Source organism: Salvelinus alpinus, chromosome 39 (assembly GCF_045679555.1).
Source record: "Salvelinus alpinus chromosome 39, SLU_Salpinus.1, whole genome shotgun sequence".
Taxonomy (NCBI): Eukaryota; Metazoa; Chordata; class Actinopteri; order Salmoniformes; family Salmonidae; genus Salvelinus; species Salvelinus alpinus.
Window position 1 is genome coordinate 8,101,665 of NC_092124.1, and position 19,852 is coordinate 8,121,516.

At 43.5% G+C, this 19,852-nt stretch overlaps 1 protein-coding gene across 2 annotated transcripts; it reads right to left on the reverse strand.

Annotated features, from left to right (window-relative positions):
• Window positions 1-4,782: 4,782 nt before the first annotated feature.
• Window positions 4,783-17,486, reverse strand: LOC139566737 (uncharacterized). Of its 2 annotated transcripts, none has more exons than XM_071388014.1 (6): window positions 17,020-17,486; window positions 14,571-14,701; window positions 13,630-14,370; window positions 7,020-7,184; window positions 6,680-6,791; window positions 4,783-6,446 (listed from the first exon to the last, which is right to left on the reverse strand). In XM_071388014.1, the coding sequence occupies exons 1-6, from the start codon at window positions 17,300-17,302 to the stop codon at window positions 5,584-5,586; spliced, it is 2,295 nt and encodes a 764-aa protein (XP_071244115.1). In that variant the 5' UTR covers window positions 17,303-17,486; the 3' UTR covers window positions 4,783-5,583. The 2 variants fall into 2 exon arrangements, with proteins under 2 accessions (XP_071244115.1, XP_071244116.1); XM_071388015.1 differs by having other exon boundaries at window positions 14,203-14,370; window positions 17,020-17,480.
• Between the last annotated feature and the right edge of the window lie 2,366 nt (window positions 17,487-19,852).

Genomic DNA, 19,852 nt, shown 5'->3' on the forward strand with positions numbered 1-19,852 from the left:
TACCAAAAAAGTTATTTTACAGAAAACAAATTAACAACAGACTTTCAGCATGATTACAAGGAAGGGCACTCAAAATGCTCTGCACTGATGATTGGCTGAAAGAAATTGATAGTATGAAGATTGTGGAAGATTGTTGTTGGACTTCAGTGCAGCTTTTGTTATCATTGATCATAACCTATTTCTTACGGCACAACAGGGACTGTGAAGACACAAAATATATCAAAATGGCTGTGTATTGTAATTTAAACTGTATTGTGTTATGTAAATGGGGGCCTTGCAGGAGCCGGAACGGTTTACAGGGCAGGAGCCATCTCCTGTTTCTGAAGTGTGAGGCAGAAACAGGAGATTGCGGTGTACAAAACATTAGGAACGATTGCTCTTTCCATGACATAGACTATCCAGGTGAAGTTATGATCCCTTATTGAAGTCACCTGTTAAATACACTTCAATCAGTGGAGGAGACAGGTCTAAGAAGTATTTTTAAGCCTTGAGACAATTGAGACATGGATTGTGTATGTGTGCCATTCAGAGGGTGAATGGGCAAGACAAAAGATGTAAGTACCTTTGAACGGGGTAGGGTAGTAGGTGCCAGGCACACCGGTTTGTGTCAAGAACTGCAATCCAGGGCCAGAGGTCCAGTCTCTACCGCCATCAACACAACAGGTCCTACTGGATTGCTGACTGTAAACACAAATTGTACATTAGAGCATATTAAGGTTTACAGTATACAGTTGAGGTTGGAAGTTTACATACACCTTAGCCATTTAAACTCAGTTTTTCACAATTCCTGACATTTAATCCAAGTAAAAGTTCCCTATTTTAGGTCAGTTAGGATCACCACTTTATTTTAAGAATGCGAAATGTCAGAATAATAGTAGAGAATGATTTATTTAAGCTTTTATTTCTTTCATCACATTCCCAATGGGTCAGAAGTTTACATACACTCATTTAGTATTTGGTAGCATTGCCTTTAAATTGTTTAACTTGGGTCAAACGTTTCGTGTAGCCTTCCACAAGCTTCCCACAACAATTTGAGTGAATTTTGGCCCATTCCTCCTGACAAAGCTGGTGTAACTGAGTCAGGTTTGTAGGCCTCCTTGCTCGCACACGCTTTTTCAGGTCTGCCCACAAATTTTCTATGGGAGTGAGGTCAGGGCTTTGTGATGGCCACTCCAATACCTTGACTTTGTTGTCCTTAAGCCATTTTGCCACAACTTTGGAAGTATGCTTGGGGTCATTTGGAAGACCCATTTGCGACCAAGCTTTAACTTCCTGACTGATGTCTTGAGAAAGTGGTGATCCTAACTGACCTAATACAGGGAATTTTTACTAGGATTAAATGTCAGGAATTGTGAAAAACTGAGTTTAATTGTATTTGGCTAAGGTGTATGTAAACTTCTGACTTCAACTGTAGGTAGAGATATTAAAATGACTATGCATAGAGTAGCAGCAGCGTAGAGGGGGGGAGGGGGCAATGCAAGTAGTCTGGGTAGCCATTTGATTAGATGTTCAGGTGTCTTTTGGCTTGGGGGTAGAAGCTGTTTAGAAGCCTCTTGGACCAAGTCTTGGTGTTCCGGTACCGCTTGCTGTGCGGTAGCGGAGAGAACAGTCTATGACTAGGGTGGCTGGAGTCTGACAACTTTTAGGGCCTTCCTCTGACACCGCCTGGTATAGAGGTCCTGGATGGCAGGAAGCTTGGCCCCAGTGATGTACTGGGCCGTACGCACTTCCCTCTGTAGTGCCTTGCGGTCGGAGGCCGAGCAGTTGCCATACCAGGCATTGATGCATCCCGCCAGGATGCCCTCGATGGTGCAGCTGTAAAACCTTTTGAGGATCTGATGACCCATGCCAAATCTTTTCAATCACCTGCGGGGGAAGAGGTTTTGGTGTGCTTGGACCATGTTAGTTTGTTGGGGATGTGGACGCCAAGGAACTTGAAGCTCTCAACCTGCTCCACTACAGCCCCGTCGATGAGAATGGGGGTGTGCTCGGTTCAACTTTTCCTGTAGTCCACAATCACCTCCTTTGTCTTGATCACGTTGAGGGAGAGGTTGTTGTCCCTGCACCACACGATCAGGTCTCTGACCTCCTTCCTATAGCTGGTCTCATCGTTGTCGGTGATCAGGCCTACCACTGTTGTGTCATCGGCAAACTTAATGATTGTGTTGGAGTCGTGCCTGGCTGTGCAGTCATGAGTGAACAGGGAGTACAGGAGGGGACTGAGCACACACCCCTTGTTGTTACCTACCCTTACCAGCTGGGGGCGGCCCATCAGGAAGTTCAGGATCCAGTTGCAGAGTTTTTAGTCCCAGGTTCCTTTGCTTAGTGATGAGCTTTGAGGGCACTATGGTGTTGAACGCTGAGCTGTAGTCAATGATTAGCATTCTCACAAACTCAGCAAAAAAAGAAATGTCCTCTCACTGTCAACTGCGTTTATTTTCAGCAAACTTAACATGTGTAAATATTTGTATGAACATAAGATTCAACAACTGAGACATAAACTGAACAAGTTCCACAGACATGTGACTAACAGAAATGTAATAATGTGTCCCTGAACAAAGGGGGGGGGATCAAAATAGAAAGTAACAGTCAGTATCTGGTGTGGCCACCAGCTGCATTAAGTACTGCAGTGCATCTCCTCCTCATGAACTGCACCAGATTTGCCAGTTCTTGCTGTGAAATGTTACCCCACTCTTCCACCAAGGCACCTGCAAGTTCCCAGAAATTTCTGGGGGGAAATGGCCCTAGCCCTCACCCTCTGATCCAACAGGTCCCAGATGTGCTCAATGGGATTGAGATCCGTACTCTTCGCTGGCCATGGCAGAACACTGACATTCCTGTCTTGCAGGAAATCATACACAGAACGAGCAGTATGGCATTGTCATGCTGGAGGGTCATGTCAGGATGAGCCTGCAGGAAGGGTACCACATGAGGGAGGAGGACGTCTTCCCTGTAACGCACAGCGTTGAGATTGCCTGCAATGACTGATTGCCTGAAACAAGCTCAGTCCGATGATGCTGTGACACACCGCCCCAGACCATGACAGACCCTAAACCTCCAAATCGATCCCGCTCCAGAGTACAGGCCTCGGCGTAATGCTTATTCCTTCGACGTCAAACACGAATCCGACCATCACCCCTGGTGAGACAAAGCCGCGACTCGTCAGTAAAGAGCACTTTTTGCCAGGCCTGTCTGGTCCAGCGACGGTGGGTTTGTGCCCATAGGCGACGTTGTTGCCAGTGATGTCTGGTGAGGACCTGCCTTACAACAGGCCTACAAGCCCTCAGTCCAGCCTCTCTCAGCCTATTGAGGACAGTCTGAGCACTGATGGAGGGATTGTGCGTTCCTGGTGTAACTCGGGCAGTTGTTGTTGCCATCCTGTACCTGTCCTGCAGGTGTGATGTTCGGATGTACCGATCCTGTGCAGGTGTTGTTACACGTGGTCTGTCAGTAGTGCTGTCTTAGGCGTCTCACAGTACGGACATTGCAATTTATTGCCCTGGCCACATCTGCAGTCTTGATGCCTCCTTGCAGCATGCCTAAGGCACGTTCACGCAGATGAGCAGGGACCCTGGGCATCTTTCTTTTGGTGTTTTTCCAGAGTCAGTAGAAAGACCTCTTTAGTGTCCTAAGTTTTTATAACTGTGACCTTAATTGCTTACCGTCTGTAAGCTGTTAGTGTCTTAACGACCGTTCCACAGGTGCATGTTCATTAATTGTTTATGGTTCATTGAACGAGCATGGGAAACAGTGTTTAAACCCTTTACATTGAAGATCTGTGATGGGCTGCTGTGTTGCAGAGCTCCATGTAATCCCCGTCCCCGTCCCTTACTTGGATTTTTACGAATTATCTTTGAAAGACAGGGTCCTGAAAAAGGGACGTTTCTTTTTTTGTTGAGTTTAGGTGTTCCTTTTGTCCTGGTGTGAAAGGGCAGTGTGGAGTGCAATAGAGATTGCATCATCTGTGGATCTGTTGGGGCGGTATGCAAATTGAAGTGGGTCTAGGGTTTCTGGGATAATGGTGTTGATGTGAGCCATGATCAGTTTTTCAAAGCATTTCATGGCTACAGACGTGAGTGCTACGGGTCAGTAGTCATTTAGGGAGGTTACCTTAGTTTTCTTGGGCACAGGGATTATGGTGGTTTGCTTGAAACATGTAGGTATTACAGACTCAGACAGGGAGAGGTTGAAAATGTCAGTGAAGACACTTGCCAGTTGGTCAGCGCATGCTCGGAGTACACGTCCTGGTAATCCGTCTGGCCATGCGGCCTTGTGAATGTTGACCTGTTTAATGGACTTACTCACATCGGCTGCGGAGAGCGGGATCACACAATCGCCTGGAACAGCTGATGCTCTCAGTTGGGAGACGGCACACAAGAAGATTGGGCCAAACTGCCAGTACAGAGGTGCAGGAAGCTCATCGATGGCTATAGGAAGCACTTGATTGCAATTATATTGACCAAAGGCTGAGCTAGCAAATTTTACGTCTAGGGTGTCAATAATTTAGTCAATGCCATGTTTATTTTCTGATTTAAATGGATATATTAAGTTCTGAATCAAAAACAAAGGTTATGTAATATTAACAGTGAAATATAGAATTGTGGAGACCAAATACATTGGTGAATTTCAACTTATTTTTGGGGAAAATTGTCAGTTACTTGATAAAAGTGCAAGGGCCACGACTGTGTGTGTTGATTAAATAATGAAGTATAATGTTTTGGTTAGATTGATAAGGGAAACTCAGTCCCTTCAATGATACAAAAATAACCAAGTCAGTCAGAACAGAGTCAATTCTGTATATAATTTCAACAAATCTACTTGCATAATGAAGTACAGTACTTTTATTGCACAAAATGATACAAGTAAATTTACTTTTCTCACTATGGTACCTTTTCTGTAAATCTGGAACCCTTACTTTGATACAATTAATTTTAGAATACTTCGGAAAAGGTTTAACATTATAAGGCACCATCCTGATCTCATAACACCAATGTCAACCTAAAGGGACTAAGTTTGTCATTCTTCATTAGTGAAGTATTTTTACAGACAGCATCACACCAACCATCGCCATATCATCTACTCTGCCTCATCATACTCATTCTTTCCTCAGTTCAATCACATTTCAATCAAATGTATTTATAAAGCCCTTTTTACATCAGCAGATGTCACAAAGTGCTATACAGAAACCCAGCCTAAAACCCCAAACAGCAAGCAATGCATGATGTAAAAGCACAATGGCTATGAAAAACTCCCTAGAAAGGCAGGAACCTAGGAAGAGAACTAGAGAGGAACCAGGCTCTGAGGGGTGGCAGTCCTCTTCTAGCTGTGCTGGGTGGAGTTCACCTCATCCAGTTCCCTACTACATCCAAAAGCAACAGAATTAACTACAAACACACTAACCAGTACTACATATCACTATACTCTATACATGGGCCATGTTTTCTGCTGGTGTATCCTGAGGTCTCTCCTCTGAGAACCTCTTCCCGCAGTGCGTACAGGCGAACGGCCTCTCTCCCTTGTGGACCTTCAGGTGCATCTTCAGCTGGTGCTGGTGGGAGAACTTCTTCTCACACTGGGGCAGCTTCAGGATTTCTCCCCTGTGTGGACACTCTGGTGCCTCTTCAGGTTAAACAAATGTGAAAAACTGGCCCGGCACAGGTGGCAATTGAATGGTTTCTCCCCTGTATGGACCCTCTGGTGCCTCTTCAGGCTGAACGAGTGTGAAAAACTGGCCCAGCACAGGTGGCAGCCGAATGGTTTCTCCCCCGTGTGAATCCTCTGGTGGATCTCTACTTGTTTGGGGAAACTGAAGGTTTTCCCACAGAACGAACATGGGAAGCGCTTCTCTTTGGTGATGCCACCTTTAATGATTCCGTCTCTACTACTGTCATTGGTCAAAGGGCTTGTGTAGCCATTTAGTGTTGAGGTACTTGTGTTGTCTGAGGTCTGGTTTAACATTAGGAGAGTGTGAGGAGGATGAAGGCCAGGGAGTGTCTGTGTTGTTGCAGGGTCCATGTTCCAATTGATAGATCCTATAGAAGGCAAGCTGAAGGCAGCACCTGTTAGGGGGTTAACCTGCGGCACCATCAGTTTCTCTGAATCACAACTATAGGAGCAGGATGGAGCATCGCTAGCCGAGTCTGTGTCTGTTCTCATACAGACACCTCCCCGTCCCCGCAGACCAAATCTACGCCTCACCCTGGTCTCAGCCAGTCTGTCATGAAGACTAAGTTCAGCTGTTGTTTTGTGTTCGACAGTCTGTTTCTGGTTGTGGTTAACAGTGTTGTTCCCCAGCCCAGAGTTGAGGACGTTGTCCCATCCGCTGATCACTGTGTTGCCTCTGGTCCTGGCTTGCTCAGGGATGTCATCCCCCAGGCCATTGACTGCACTCGTCTGGGAATCCAAGATGGCCACCCAGTCTCCTCTGTTAGCCTCTAGCCAACCACCTGCAGGAAGAGGTTACAAAATAGACTTTGGCAGAGAAAACTCTACATATGGAGTGTTTTTGAGTCAATTACCTGGTCAAGTTAATACATTGTGTCTTTGTTGTATGTAAACATAAGTTGTATTGATTTAATTTTATGAATGAAGAAAATTAAGATAAAATAATAGCCAGGAGTATCACTATTCCCATTGAATACCTATTAGTGTATGTAGGCTATATGTATTTCTCCCTTACCTTGCTCCCCCATCTTTAGTCCACTCAGCAGATCAATGCTCTCTGGTTCATCTTCTATCGTCTCCTCTTTGACCATCAGCAGAGCAGGCTTCCCATCCTCCATGTCTACTGACTGTAAGAGATACAGAGTGAGAGGATGTTGGATCAAGACATCTGATATGAGCACCCTGCTATGGAGCATCTTGATTGGGCAATGAGGGATTGCTATGAATACTATGCAAACATGTTAGTTGATTTGATACTATACTGATGTTGGAGAATTCAATGGCATGGTCCCATACTTAGACAAAATTAATTAAGACCTGACCTAATACCAGTCAGTAGTTCACAGTGGGCTCACCTCAGTGAGACTGTGTGTGGTCCTGTGCTGCTCAGCTGGTTCCTCTGTGAGTTCAGGAGGAGGTGTAATCTGGTTGTCGTCCATGACCATGGTCCTCTCAGGGTTCCCCAGACCCTCCTCACACTCCTCCTCCTTCACCAGCAGCACCTCTGGACCCTCCTCCTCCTGGAAGAGAGGGTGATACAGATTACACAGACATACACTCCCTATGGTACACACAGATAATAAACACACTTTCAACATGGAGTGTTTACCCATCTCCACTATGTGAGTCATATACTGTAGTTACAGACTGACTTCATTGTTGTTAAACTCATCATGGTGGACGTAAATATGAGTCATCGTCGTGCAAACCTGACTCAACTATTTTGATGTGCACAGTAGGTGTTTGTTAGTGTGTGGGTATGTGTAGGTACAGTGCTGTGAAGGCTGTTGAGGGTAGAACAGCTCATAACAATGGCTGGAATGGAGTAAATCGAATGGTATAAAAACACGGTTTTCATACCATTCCATTCACTCTATTCCATCCCTTAAACTCCATTCCAGCCATTATTATGAGCCGTTCTCCTCTCAGCATCCACCTCTGTTATAGTGCCTTCTGAAAGTATTCATACCCCTTGACTTGTTCCAAATTTTGTTGTGTTACAGCCTGAATTTAAAATGGATTCAATTGAGATTCTTTGGGTTACTGGCCTACACACAATACCCCATAATGTCAAAGTGGAATTGTTTTTCAACATTTTTACAAATCAATTAAATATGAAAAGCTGAAATGTCTTGAGTCAATGAGTATTCAACCCCTGACTTTAATGGCTGTGATAGGAGAACGGATCAACAACATTGTAGTTACTCCACAATACTAACCTATTTGACAGAGTGAAAAGAAGGAAGCCTGTACAGAATAAAAATTATTCCAAAACACACATCCTGTTTGCAACAAGGCACTTAAGTAATACTGCAAAAAATGTGACAAAGCAATTAACTTTTTCCAGAATACAAAATACAAATCCAGTACAACACATTACTGAGTACCACTCTCCACATTTTCAAGCATAGTGGTGGCTGCATCATGTTATGAGTATGCTTGTAATCATTAAGGACTGGGGAGTTTTTCAGGATAGAAAATACACAGAATGGAGCTAAGCACAGGCAAAATTCTAGAGGAAAACCTGGTTCAGTTTGCTTTCCACCAGATACTAGGAGGAATTAATCTTTCAGCAGGACTATAACCTAAAACACAAGGCCAAATCTACACTGGAGCTGCTTACCAAGAAGACAGTGAATGTTCCTGAGTGGCCAAGCTACAGTTTTGACTGAAATCTGCTTGAAAATCTATGCCAAGACCTGAAAATGGTTGTCTAGCAATGATCAACAACCAATTTGACAGAGATGGAAGATTTTGTTAAATAATAAAATGGGCAAATGTTGCACAATCCAGGTGCGGAAAGCTCTTAGAGACTTACTCAAAAGATTCACAGTTGTAATTGCTGCCAAAGGTGATTCTAACCTGTATAGACTCAGGGAGTTGAATACTTATCTAATCAAGTATTTTTTTGTAGATCGTTGACAAAAAATTACAATTAAATCCATTTTAATCCCACTTTGTAACAAAACAAAAATGGAAAAAGTCAAGGGCTGTGAATACTTTCTCTAGATACTGTATGTAAGTGTATATTGGTTATAAAGCACTGTTGGGTGTATGTAGAATAGGGTGATATCAGATGTGATTCATACTAAAAAGAGAGTCCCAATGAAAGTGAAAGAAAAGTCAATTTTGTGTTTATTAAACAAAGTTTTATATATACCATATGAAAACCACACATGCCTTAACAAAAAATGTCCATGGACTTGATAAACTGCATTCATTTTCTCATTAAAAGTGTCTTGGGGAAATAAAAGGTAGTTGAATAGAAGTAATGAAACAGGCATTTGTGAACATAGTATAGCTTACACAGTACTAACACAATATCTAACAGATGTTTTACGTCTGACTGCAATATTGTACCTAGGAATATTCAACACTGAAATCTGTTACTCTCGTTATTCCAAATTCATCTGTGGATCTTTTCTGCTGACAACAATGAAAAGTAATCTTTGTCTTTAATGCAGGGTTTGATCTAAACATCAGAAGATATCAAGTAGAATGGTTTCTATGTTATAGAGTGGAATGTTTTTTCTGCTGGTGTATCCTGAGGTAGCTCCTCTCAAACCTCTTCCTGCAGTGTGTACACTTAGCGCTGTTGTGGTCATGAAAATGTGTCAGCCGTTAACTGTCATGCAAAATGACCACCGGTCTCACGGTTATTGACCATGTATTAACATAAACACGGTTGGCATCTCCGGGTTTCCACGCATACAAGCCGCTGATGCGCGCCTTTGGAACATCTACAATTCAAACAAGTATTATAAATCCATTTAATAGCTGGTGTTAAGAAACATTATTATATGAAGAAAATGTATTTCAGAAGAACAGAATTTCATGTTGAGTCGGACTAATGTATGTTACCGATCTGGGTCTGCCATGCCAATAGCAGAAAAGATACGCTTAATTCCTGTACAATTATTTTACATCATATGATTTTATAGTTACAAGAATATAAGTGAACATTGATTAATAAAATGGAAAGGATATTTTTCTCTAACGATTGCTGAGCGAGTGCGCAATGGAGCGGCTATTCTGTGTTGAGTGTAAAAAGTGATAATTTGAAACGTTATGTGGCTACTTTAGTTGTGAGACAAACCTTAGGTCTTAGAAATCAAAACATATGACGCAACTATTGATGATTTAAAAAGTTGCAAAAAAGGCATGTGCTCTGTTTCATGCCTAGACTGCACACGCTGTTCATTAGTCTCTCATTCACAAGTGATAATATTCCCTCCCATCAGACTATTCTCAAATTAATAAGGCATTTATACTAAATAATATGTGTAAAATTAGTTTAGATTTAGAATGGGCCATTATCAGCTGCATGTGCATGCCATCCGTATGCACTCAACAGTGTCGTTGAAACACGAACGCTATAATAGGTGTGTTGGAAAAATGACCAGCTCCTGACACGCATCAATTCATTATGAATAAGATTTATTTGATTTCATTCTTCATTAAAATGTAAGCACAATGTTCAGTTGAAATGACTCGCATTTGCACGCACCAACAGTAGGGACATACATATATACAGTGGGGAGAACAAGTATTTGATACACTGCCGATTTTGCAGGTTTTCCTACTTACAAAGCATGTAGAGGTCTGTAATTTTTATCATAGGTAAACCTCAACTGTGAGAGACGGAATCTAAAACAAAAATCCAGAAAATCACATTGTATGATTTTTAAGTAATTAATTTGCATTTTATTGCATGACATAAGTATTTGATCACCTACCAACCAGTAAGAATTCCGACTCTCACAGACCTGTTAGTTTTTCTTTAAGAAGCCCTCCTGTTCTCCACTCATTACCTGTATTAACTGCACCTGTTTGAACTCGTTACCTGTATAAAAGACACCTGTCCACACGCTCAATCAAACAGACTCCAACCTCTCCACAATGGCCAAGACCAGAGAGCTGTGTAAGGACATCAGGGATAAAATTGTAGACCTGCACAAGGCTGGGACGAGCTACAGGACAATAGGCAAGCAGCTTGGTGAGAAGGCAACAACTGTTGGCGCAATTATTAGAAAATGGAAGAAGTTCAAGATGACGGTCAATCACCCTCGGACTGGGGCTCCATGCAAGATATCACCTCGTGGGGCATCAATGATCATGAGGAAGGTGAGGGATCAGGCCAGAACTACACGGCAGGACCTGGTCAATGACCTGAAGAGAGCTGGGACCACAGTCTCAAACCATTAGTAACACACTACGCCGTCATGGATTAAAATCCTGCAGCGCACGCAAGGTCCCCCTGCTCAAGCCAGCGCATGTCCAGGCCCGTCTGAAGTTTGCCAATGACCATCTGGATGATCCAGAGGAGGAATGGGAGAAGGTCATGTGGTCTGATGAGACAAAAATAGAGCTTTTTGCTCTAAACTCCACTCGCCGTGTTTGGAGGAATAGAAGGATGAGTACAACCCCAAGAACACCATCCCAACCGTGAAGCATGGAGGTGGAAACATCATTCTTTGGGGATGCTTTTCTGCAAAGGGGACAGGACGACTGCACCGTATTGAAGGGAGGATGGATGGGGCCATGTATCGCGAGATCTTGACCAACAACCTCCTTCCCTCAGTAAGAGCATTGAAGATGGGTCGTGGCTGGGTCTTCCAGCATGACAACGACCCGAAACACACAGCCAGGGCAACTAAGGAGTGGCTCCGTAAGAAGCATCTCAAGGTCCTGGAGTGGCCTAGCCAGTCTCCAGACCTGAACCCAATAGAAAATCTTTGGAGGGAGCCGAAAGTCCGTATTGCCCAGCGACAGCCCCGAAACCTGAAGGATCTGGAGAAGGTCTGTATGGAGGAGTGGGCCAAAATCCCTGCTGCAGTGTGTGCAAACCTGGTCAAGAACTACAGGAAACGTATGATCTCTGTAATTGCAAACTAAGGTTTCTGTACCAAATATTCAGTTCTGCTTTTCTGATGTATCAAATACTTATGTCATGCAATAAAATGCAAATTAATTAATTAAAAATCATACAATGTGATTTTCTGGATTTTTGTTTTAGATTCCTTCTCTCACAGTTGAAGTGTATGTATGATAAAAATTACAGACCTCTACATGCTTTGTAAGTAGGAAAACCTGCAAAATTGTCAGTGTATCAAATACTTGTTCTCCCCACTGTATATATATAAAATGTGGATTTGGGCTAATTCTGAGGAAGTGGAAACTCAAAATGCATTAGCTAGAAAACTAAATATAATATGCTGATAGTTAGCTGTGTAATTTACTAATCTAACAGTTCATGTAGTTAGTTAACAGTTAATGTAATGTCCTGAAAAGTTTTCAGCATACCCAATGACGTCTATAGGCTTATGCTCCAGCCGTCCAAATATAAAGTTGAGAAATAAATATAATACCTACAGAAAGCTGAGACCCTCCTCCCTCCCGAGTGGCGCAGCAGTCTAAGGCACTGCATCGCAGTGCTAGAGGCGTCACTACAGACCCTGGTTCGATCCCGGGCTGTGTCGCAGCTTGCCGCAACCGGGAGACCCATGAAGCGGCGCACAACTGGCCCAGCGTCCAGGTTAGAGGAGAGTTTGGCCGGCTGGGATGTCCTTGTCCCATCTCGCGACTCCTTGTGGCAGGCCAGGCGCCTGCAAGCTGACGGACAGCTATACGGTGTTTCCTCCGACACATTGGTGCAGCTGGCTTCCGGGTTAAGCGAGTAGTGTGTCAAGAAGCAGTGCGGCTTGGCGGGTCATGTTTCGGAGGACGCATGACTCTCGACCTTTGCCTCGTACAAGTCCGTACGGGAGTTGCAGCGATGGGACAAGACTAACTACTAATTAGGTATCACGAAATTGGGGAGAAAAAGGGGTAAAAAGTGCAAAAAAAATACAAATAAGGCTGAGACTCTCCTCTCTCCATCAGTCACAACAGTAGGCCTATTTGCTTTTAAAACTGTGATTTTCCTACATTTGCAACTTGGAGCGCAGAGAAAGAGCGTGGTTTGGAGGATGGATGAGACGTTTCGGATAATAACAGCAAGTCAATATAAAAATGTGGAACTTGAAATTGAATGACTGTAGTCAAATTCCACGTGACCGTTGAGTCATGGTAACTGGGCTACTCAAACTGCGCTCTGTAAATGAATGGTGCTGATGGGCGTTAGTAGCCTACCAAACTTGCTAAAGGCCATCAAGGCTCTAGCATTCTATTGTCCCTCAAATCACTCTGCTAAGAGAGAGAGAGCGTGGTTTGGAGGATGGATGAGACGTTTCGGGTAATAGCAGCAAGTCTATAAAAATGTGGAACTTGAAATTGAATATCATGGTCAATACACCTGTATTTTCAGAATGCAACACACACATTCCTGCTATTTCAACCCCTGCATATTATTCAAATTCAATCATGAAGTGTTTGATAAGATTTTCAAACGCATTAGCATTGATGTCAGAGTAATTTGAGGGACAATAGAGCGTTGAGCACCAGGCCATTAGCGTCTTGATGGTTAGCAAGTTTGGTAGGCTACTAACGCCCATCAGCACCATTCATTTACAGAGTGCAGTTTGAGTAGCCCTGTTACTATGACTCAACGGTCACGTGGAATTTGACTACGGTCATGACTCGTGACCACCAGTCTAGCGGTATTACGTCACCGTAACAGCCCTACACACAGGGGAACGGCCTCTCTCCCATGTGGACCTTCAGGTGCATCTTCAGCTGGTGCTGGTGGGAGAAACTCTTTTCACACTGGGGGCAGCTATAGGATTTCTCCCCTGTGTGGACCCTCTGATGCCTCTTCAGGTTGCAAGCCTGGGCGAAGCGCATGTGACACTGGGTACAGCTGTAGGGTTTCTCCCCTGTGTGGACCCTCTGGTGGATCTCTACCTTCTGGGGGCGGCTGAAGCCTTTGTTACAGAACATGCAGAGGAACCGTTTCTCTTTACTATTGACTGATGTTGCTCCCCCTCCCTGAGCCTGGGCTCTAGCCCTGTTGTTTGAGTTCAATACCTGTTCGAAAAGGATGTGGCCGTGTGAATCGGAAGGTACCATCGACGTGGACACTGGGTTGCGATCCCTGAGCGGGTGTAAAGGGGAGTGGGTTGTGACATTTGGATTTGTCTGTAAGCGTTCCCTGTAGTCTAAGAAGTCACTGGTGTTGCCCTGCGAGTGTCCTTCTCCTAAGTGAGTCTCGTCTGCATTCCATGTCAGAGGAGTGTCGCCTTCCACTTTCACAGTCACCTCATCTACGACCAGACCCTCCCCTTTCTTATCTAGGGACCCTTCAGAGTATACACTACTACTGTACCGGTTCCAGTCCCCTCTCAATGGATTAGTCTGTGTATCTAAGCCGACAGGCATGTCACTAGGTATCATCTCTGTAGCGTATGAACAGGACGGATCATTGCCAGTCTGTAACGTGTCACCTGATGAGTCCTGATGGGACAGAACCGTCCTCGGGCTCGTGTTACTGTAAAGTAAATACTCTGATCGGGGAGCAGGAGGACAGCCCAGTCGGTCCAGCCCCGTTAAAGTCTCTGTATCTGTCTCGGACTTGAGGACGGCGTTCAGCGTTCCACTGACCTCCATGATGTTTCGTCGGGTAATGGGTGGCGCTGGGGCGGTGGTGGGTTCCTCCGTGGCTACAGGGGGCGCTCCAGCCGTTCCAGTATGGATGTCTCTGCTGTGCCGTGGGTCCTCCTCTTTTTGAGACCTCTCCAGCTTGACCCCAGGACCTGCAGCCTCTGCATCCTGACACAAGAATAGAGGAGATTATTACTGGTACATGAGTAGAATTGGATAACAATGTCATAGGGAAGTCTAAGAAGCTCCCCTATGGCAGATACATTAGGATGTACTTGTAAGCAAGTGAATAGCTGAGGGGAGTCTTTCTGAAATATACTGGCCACATTTGATCTACTGTAATTTTAATGTAACACTATTATACTAACCTCTATCATGATAAAGTGCTGGGTTGCGGTTCCACTCCCCTCATCAACAGTGATTGGTTGATCATCTCTCCATGTATTGTGTTCCGCTGGCTTCACAAAGCTCTTGTGGCCTCCAGTGAGATGTCCTTCACCTGAGAGAGTGATTGGTGGAAAAGAGGTGATTAGGTTAGGTACTGTCAATGCTCAACGCCATATTGTACACTATAGACAGTTTTGACTGTCTACAATTGGCAAGGATGTAAGGTAACAATTCAAATAACTTCTTGATACGGTATTTATAGATCAGTAGATTATGTCCCATGCATCACATTGTTTTCAATTAGTAAATAATAGGAAATGCAGTAAATCAAGAACCTGGCTAGAATATGATATTGTGTCTTTGTGCAAGATAGCTAAGTAATCAGGGGAATTATTGCATACTATCCAAAAACTGACCAAGATGCAATTCTGGTTAACATATTTAAAGTCACATATGCGCAGAGGGGAAAGGACGACCTTCTGCAAAATGAACCTTCAGCTTTTTTTCTTAAAAAATTATCTTTATTGAAGTTAACATTTTACAAATCATAAATAGTTCACATAAATACAATTCAAGTTAACTAAGTTTCACATCAATACATACATTTTAGTTCATAATTACATAACGTGATTTACAGATTTAATAGTGTCCGTGGTAGAGTCCATCTTATTTATTCCTTTTAGTTCTGTTTTGATTTGTATTTTTTTTATTGAACAAAACTTTATTTCATAGTCATAATGCATCTTGCCTTCCAAATTTTACTGTTCACAATGTAAATTATTGTCCACCATAAATCTTTAGTAATGTCATCCACGTGAGTATCGAAGACACCGTGAAAGACAGACTTGGGATTTATACATACAGTACCAGTCAAAAGTTTGGACACACCTACTCATTCTTATTTTTACTGTTTTCTACATTGTAGAATAATGTCACTGATGTGTTGTGAAACAGTGTTGTTTGATGAAGGCATTGTCTGTATAGTTTTTTGGGCCTTTTCCCCCAGCATTGTCCCAGCCATATCCACGGCAGCAGGAAGAATTAAGTCCTCCACAATAGTATGGGGCTTGCCTGTCCTAGACACTCGGTAGCTCACCATATAAGATGCTTCTAGCCCCTTCTTATTAATGGTATCTGTTGCTTTTATGCATGTCTTACTACTCGAAAGTCATCTTTATTCTTGCTTCAAAAATTCCCGTGGCTTATTTTTCAAATTGTCATGTTTCGTTTCTAAATGTCTGCGCAGGAGTGAAGGTTTCCCGCGAGAGAGTAACGGTTAATGTGATTGGATGTTAATTATTTGACTAGGCTACCTGTATTTGACATTGTGTTATTTCGCTGAACACTAGATGGTTTAATTTTATTTTTGGCAGTGAAACGAGGCTACTCAGGCGAGAAAAAATCCTCACCCAAATGTATAGCCCCGTTGGAAAATATAAATGTACTGTTTGAAAATGTGAAGAAAAAATAAAGAAAAAATAAATATTTTTTAAATGCGCTTACTCCAGTTTGGGAATACCTGCTCTACAGGATCGGTGTCCCCCCCCACGGGACGGTCAAGCTTATGTAGGCTAATGTGATTAGCATGAGGTTGTAACTAACATGAACATTTCCTAAGGCATAAACATATCTGATATGGGCAGAAAGCTTAAATTCTTGTTGATCTAACTGCACTGTCCAATTTACAGTAGCTATTACCATGCTATGGGTTGAGGAGAGTGCACAATTCTGAACTTGAAAATGTATTAATATACCAATTACACACATCTGGGCAGTCTTGATACAACATTTTGAACAGATATACAATTGTTCATTGGATCAGTCTAAAACTTTGCACATACACTGCTGCCATCTAGTGGCCAAAATCTAAATTGCGCCTGGGCTGGAATAATACATTATGGCCTTTCTCTTGCATTTCAAAGATGATGGTACATATATTATTATCTTTTTCCATATCTAATGTGTTATATTCTCCTACATTAATTTCACATTTCCACAAACTTCAAAGTGTTTCCTTTCAAATGGGATCAAGAAAATGCATATCCTTGCTTCAGGTCCTGAGCTACAGGCAGTTAGATTTGTGTATGTCATTTTAGGAGATTTTTCTTTTTAAATAGTAAAAATAAAGAAAAACCCATGATTGAGTATGTGTCCAAACTTTTGACTGGTAATGTACATTTTCTGACAATTGTGCACGGAGTATATATTTTTTTAAACATCCTTGTTTCTGCAGGGTTCAGGTTGCGGTATGCGTCTTCACCACCATATTTAATCAGATATCACTTTATAAATAGTTTTTGTTCAAATTTCAACATTTCTATTTAAATGTATGAAATTGACTGAGATACCAGCTCATTTGGTTCCCTAATCGTATTAAAATCCCCACATATAATTACGGAATTTCCCACAAATAAATAGCCCCTAATATACCTCTTGCGGTTCCTCTGTATCGGTCGAGGATCTTGACACTTCTGGGACGACTGGCGAGAATGCGCTCTCGCATCGTCTTGTCTGCGCGGTCCCGTGATACCTTCAGTTCAAGTAGCTGTAGTTTCCTCTGCAATGCCCTGTTTTCTTTATGTCTTTGAGTTATTTCCAAACGAAACACTGCATAGTCATCGTCTACGAGTTTACAGACCTCTGCCACGGCTGCATTCGCTAGCACCTCCATGATGGAGGCTATTTGAGTGTGAAAAACCATACAGTTAGCCATTGTTAGAACCTAGCTACCTAGCGTTACCTAGATAACGTCAACCTGTCCTGTCTCCAACGCGAATAAAATACTACCTGGGGTAAGTATGTGATGCTGTACAGTGTGTTAATAAACGTCTGAATAACAACATAAACGCTAATGTAAAAATTGTACTTGATCACTGTTCACTTCCGTTGAATTGCTCTTCTTCGTGTAATTTTCAGGCAGACTAGACGTTTTGCTGCCTTTCCCAGGTCGGAGAGCGAATTGCACATTTTGGTCACAAATGGGGGGGGGGGGGGGGGGGGAATTGCACCACCATCTAACCCTAGATATATCCCACTACAGGCTGTCGGCCTGGGAGGCTGGAACCCCTTCTCTCAAAACCCTGTGTAGTTCTTCTGCACTAAAATCTCTGACACCCATAAACTTTCCTGCTGCTGCTACTACTAAACCTATCTTCTGGGATTTCTTCTCCATCTGTGCGGTACAATTAATGACCATAGCAATAAACGACAAGAAGCCAACCTTACTAAAGCACAAACTGTCCGGATCACTCTGTACTGGCCAGTAGTCACAGGGATCCTCTCAGGCTCCCTCACCCGACCTCACTCTTTCCCCATCAACATCTACTTTCCTCACTGCCTCAGCATGAGACACTTTCTGCACTGTAACCCTGGCAACCTCAAATTGTCTCACTTGCACAGGACATTTCTGATCCCCAGCAAAATGCGCACCCCCACAATTGAAACACACCACTTTTTCCAACAAAACTACACACTCCTTTGTCCCATGCCCTCCTGTACACTTCTCACACCTAATAATGTCCCTCCTACATACTGCTGCAACATGAGCATACACTTGGCACCTGAAACACCGTAGTGGGTTCTGAACAAAAGCTCTAATGGGGTACCTGACATGTCCTAGCATGACTTTATCAGGTAAACACTCAATATCAAAACTCAAAAGGATAGACGGGTATCAATCTCGCGCTCGCCACCGGGTCTGCATTGCACCAAACGGCGTGCATCACAGATACCATGGATCCTCAACTTCATTTGTTCCACCTCAACACTCAAAGCCACCCCAGTTATCACTCCTTTCACCGGTGCTCTGCTCCAGATAGCAAAGCAAGACACAGCTCTTGTCCCGAGGCGCGAGATGTGGAGCGCCCGCTCCTTCTGATACCACAAATTGGTTGGCCAAAAGGCACGAATCCACTTTCTCAACAAATCGTACTCCCACTGGGCCAGAGCCATTTTCCTGATTTATTGGGGTGAGGCTTAGAAGTCTTCAGGTTCTTTTTGTTCACTTTTGTCAGGTTTGATTTCTAAGCTTTCACTATCTGACTCCATCTCATGGTTTTCAGGAGAGGAACATGTAATTATGTCTCTTGTAGTTAAGAGAAAGTACACTTTGCATGTATTTCGCAGACATAGACTATCGCCCTAATTTCTGCCTGGCGTCATCTTGCCATCCGCCATTCTTCTTCCCAGTGCCGGCCGGTCAAGCTAGCTAGCTCCACTTCTGACACTGAAGAGAAGGGATCGTATTGGTTGGCATCATAGCTCAAAGGGTGTGGTTAAATGAAAGATATGCGAGCTGTTCTTTAAATTACAGTACTGCTTATCACTTTACACATCAAATCTAAGATCAGTATCTTTCGAGCTGAGAACAGACTTGTTTAGAAAGAAGCAAGAATGGAGTAGAAAATAATGACTTTATTCCATCTACATCACCTTAAGGTAAATATTCAACTGTCCTGGTGCTTGTCTAGATTTACCGTCCCTTTAAAAAGCAGGTATTTACACAAGCCTGTTTCAAGTTAATAAGGGGAATGTGGTTAATTACCCTCTTACCAAGACTCTTCACATGATAATACATCTAAAGAATGGTTCCCAGATATCACCTGTGTATATCCCTAGTCACACTGCTATGATTTCTCCTCGTTGTGGACACTGCTATGTCTGATAAGGTTAGTCAGGAAGGAGAAGCTCTTGTAACATAGTATCCACTTGAAGGGCCTCTCCTTGGTGTGAACTGTCTGGTGCTTCTTCACATAGTTTGCCTCAGCAAAGCGCTTCCCACACGTGGCGCAGGCGTGTGGCTTGTCTGCGTCCGTCCTAATGCTCGGCCTCCCACGTTGTGACCCAATGACACCAGAGGAGGCAGAAGCAGGAGCCACCACCATGAGGTCGTTAGTCTTTGAGCTCGCTCCTTGACCTCTAGCCATTGTTTGGGTGTTGTTGAGATTGTGTGCTGTTATAGGCTAGGTACCTCTCGTGGTGAACTCCCATCCTGACTGTCTGTATTGGTGAGGTAATCCTGAGGTAACTTAGGAAGGCTAAGTTACCCCAGGCTTTCCATGAACCCAGTCACTAGGCATTAGACGACACCCTGAAGGAGAAGACAGATTTGCTGATAGACTACCACCAGGGGGGTCTCCCACCACTCTCTCTGAAGGCTGAACCCAGGGTGACCTGCTCTGTTCATCGTGGATACTGTGGTGTTTATCATATGAACAGGAGGGTCTATCTCTATCAGCCCCAGGCCCTGCTTCATCCCTGCACT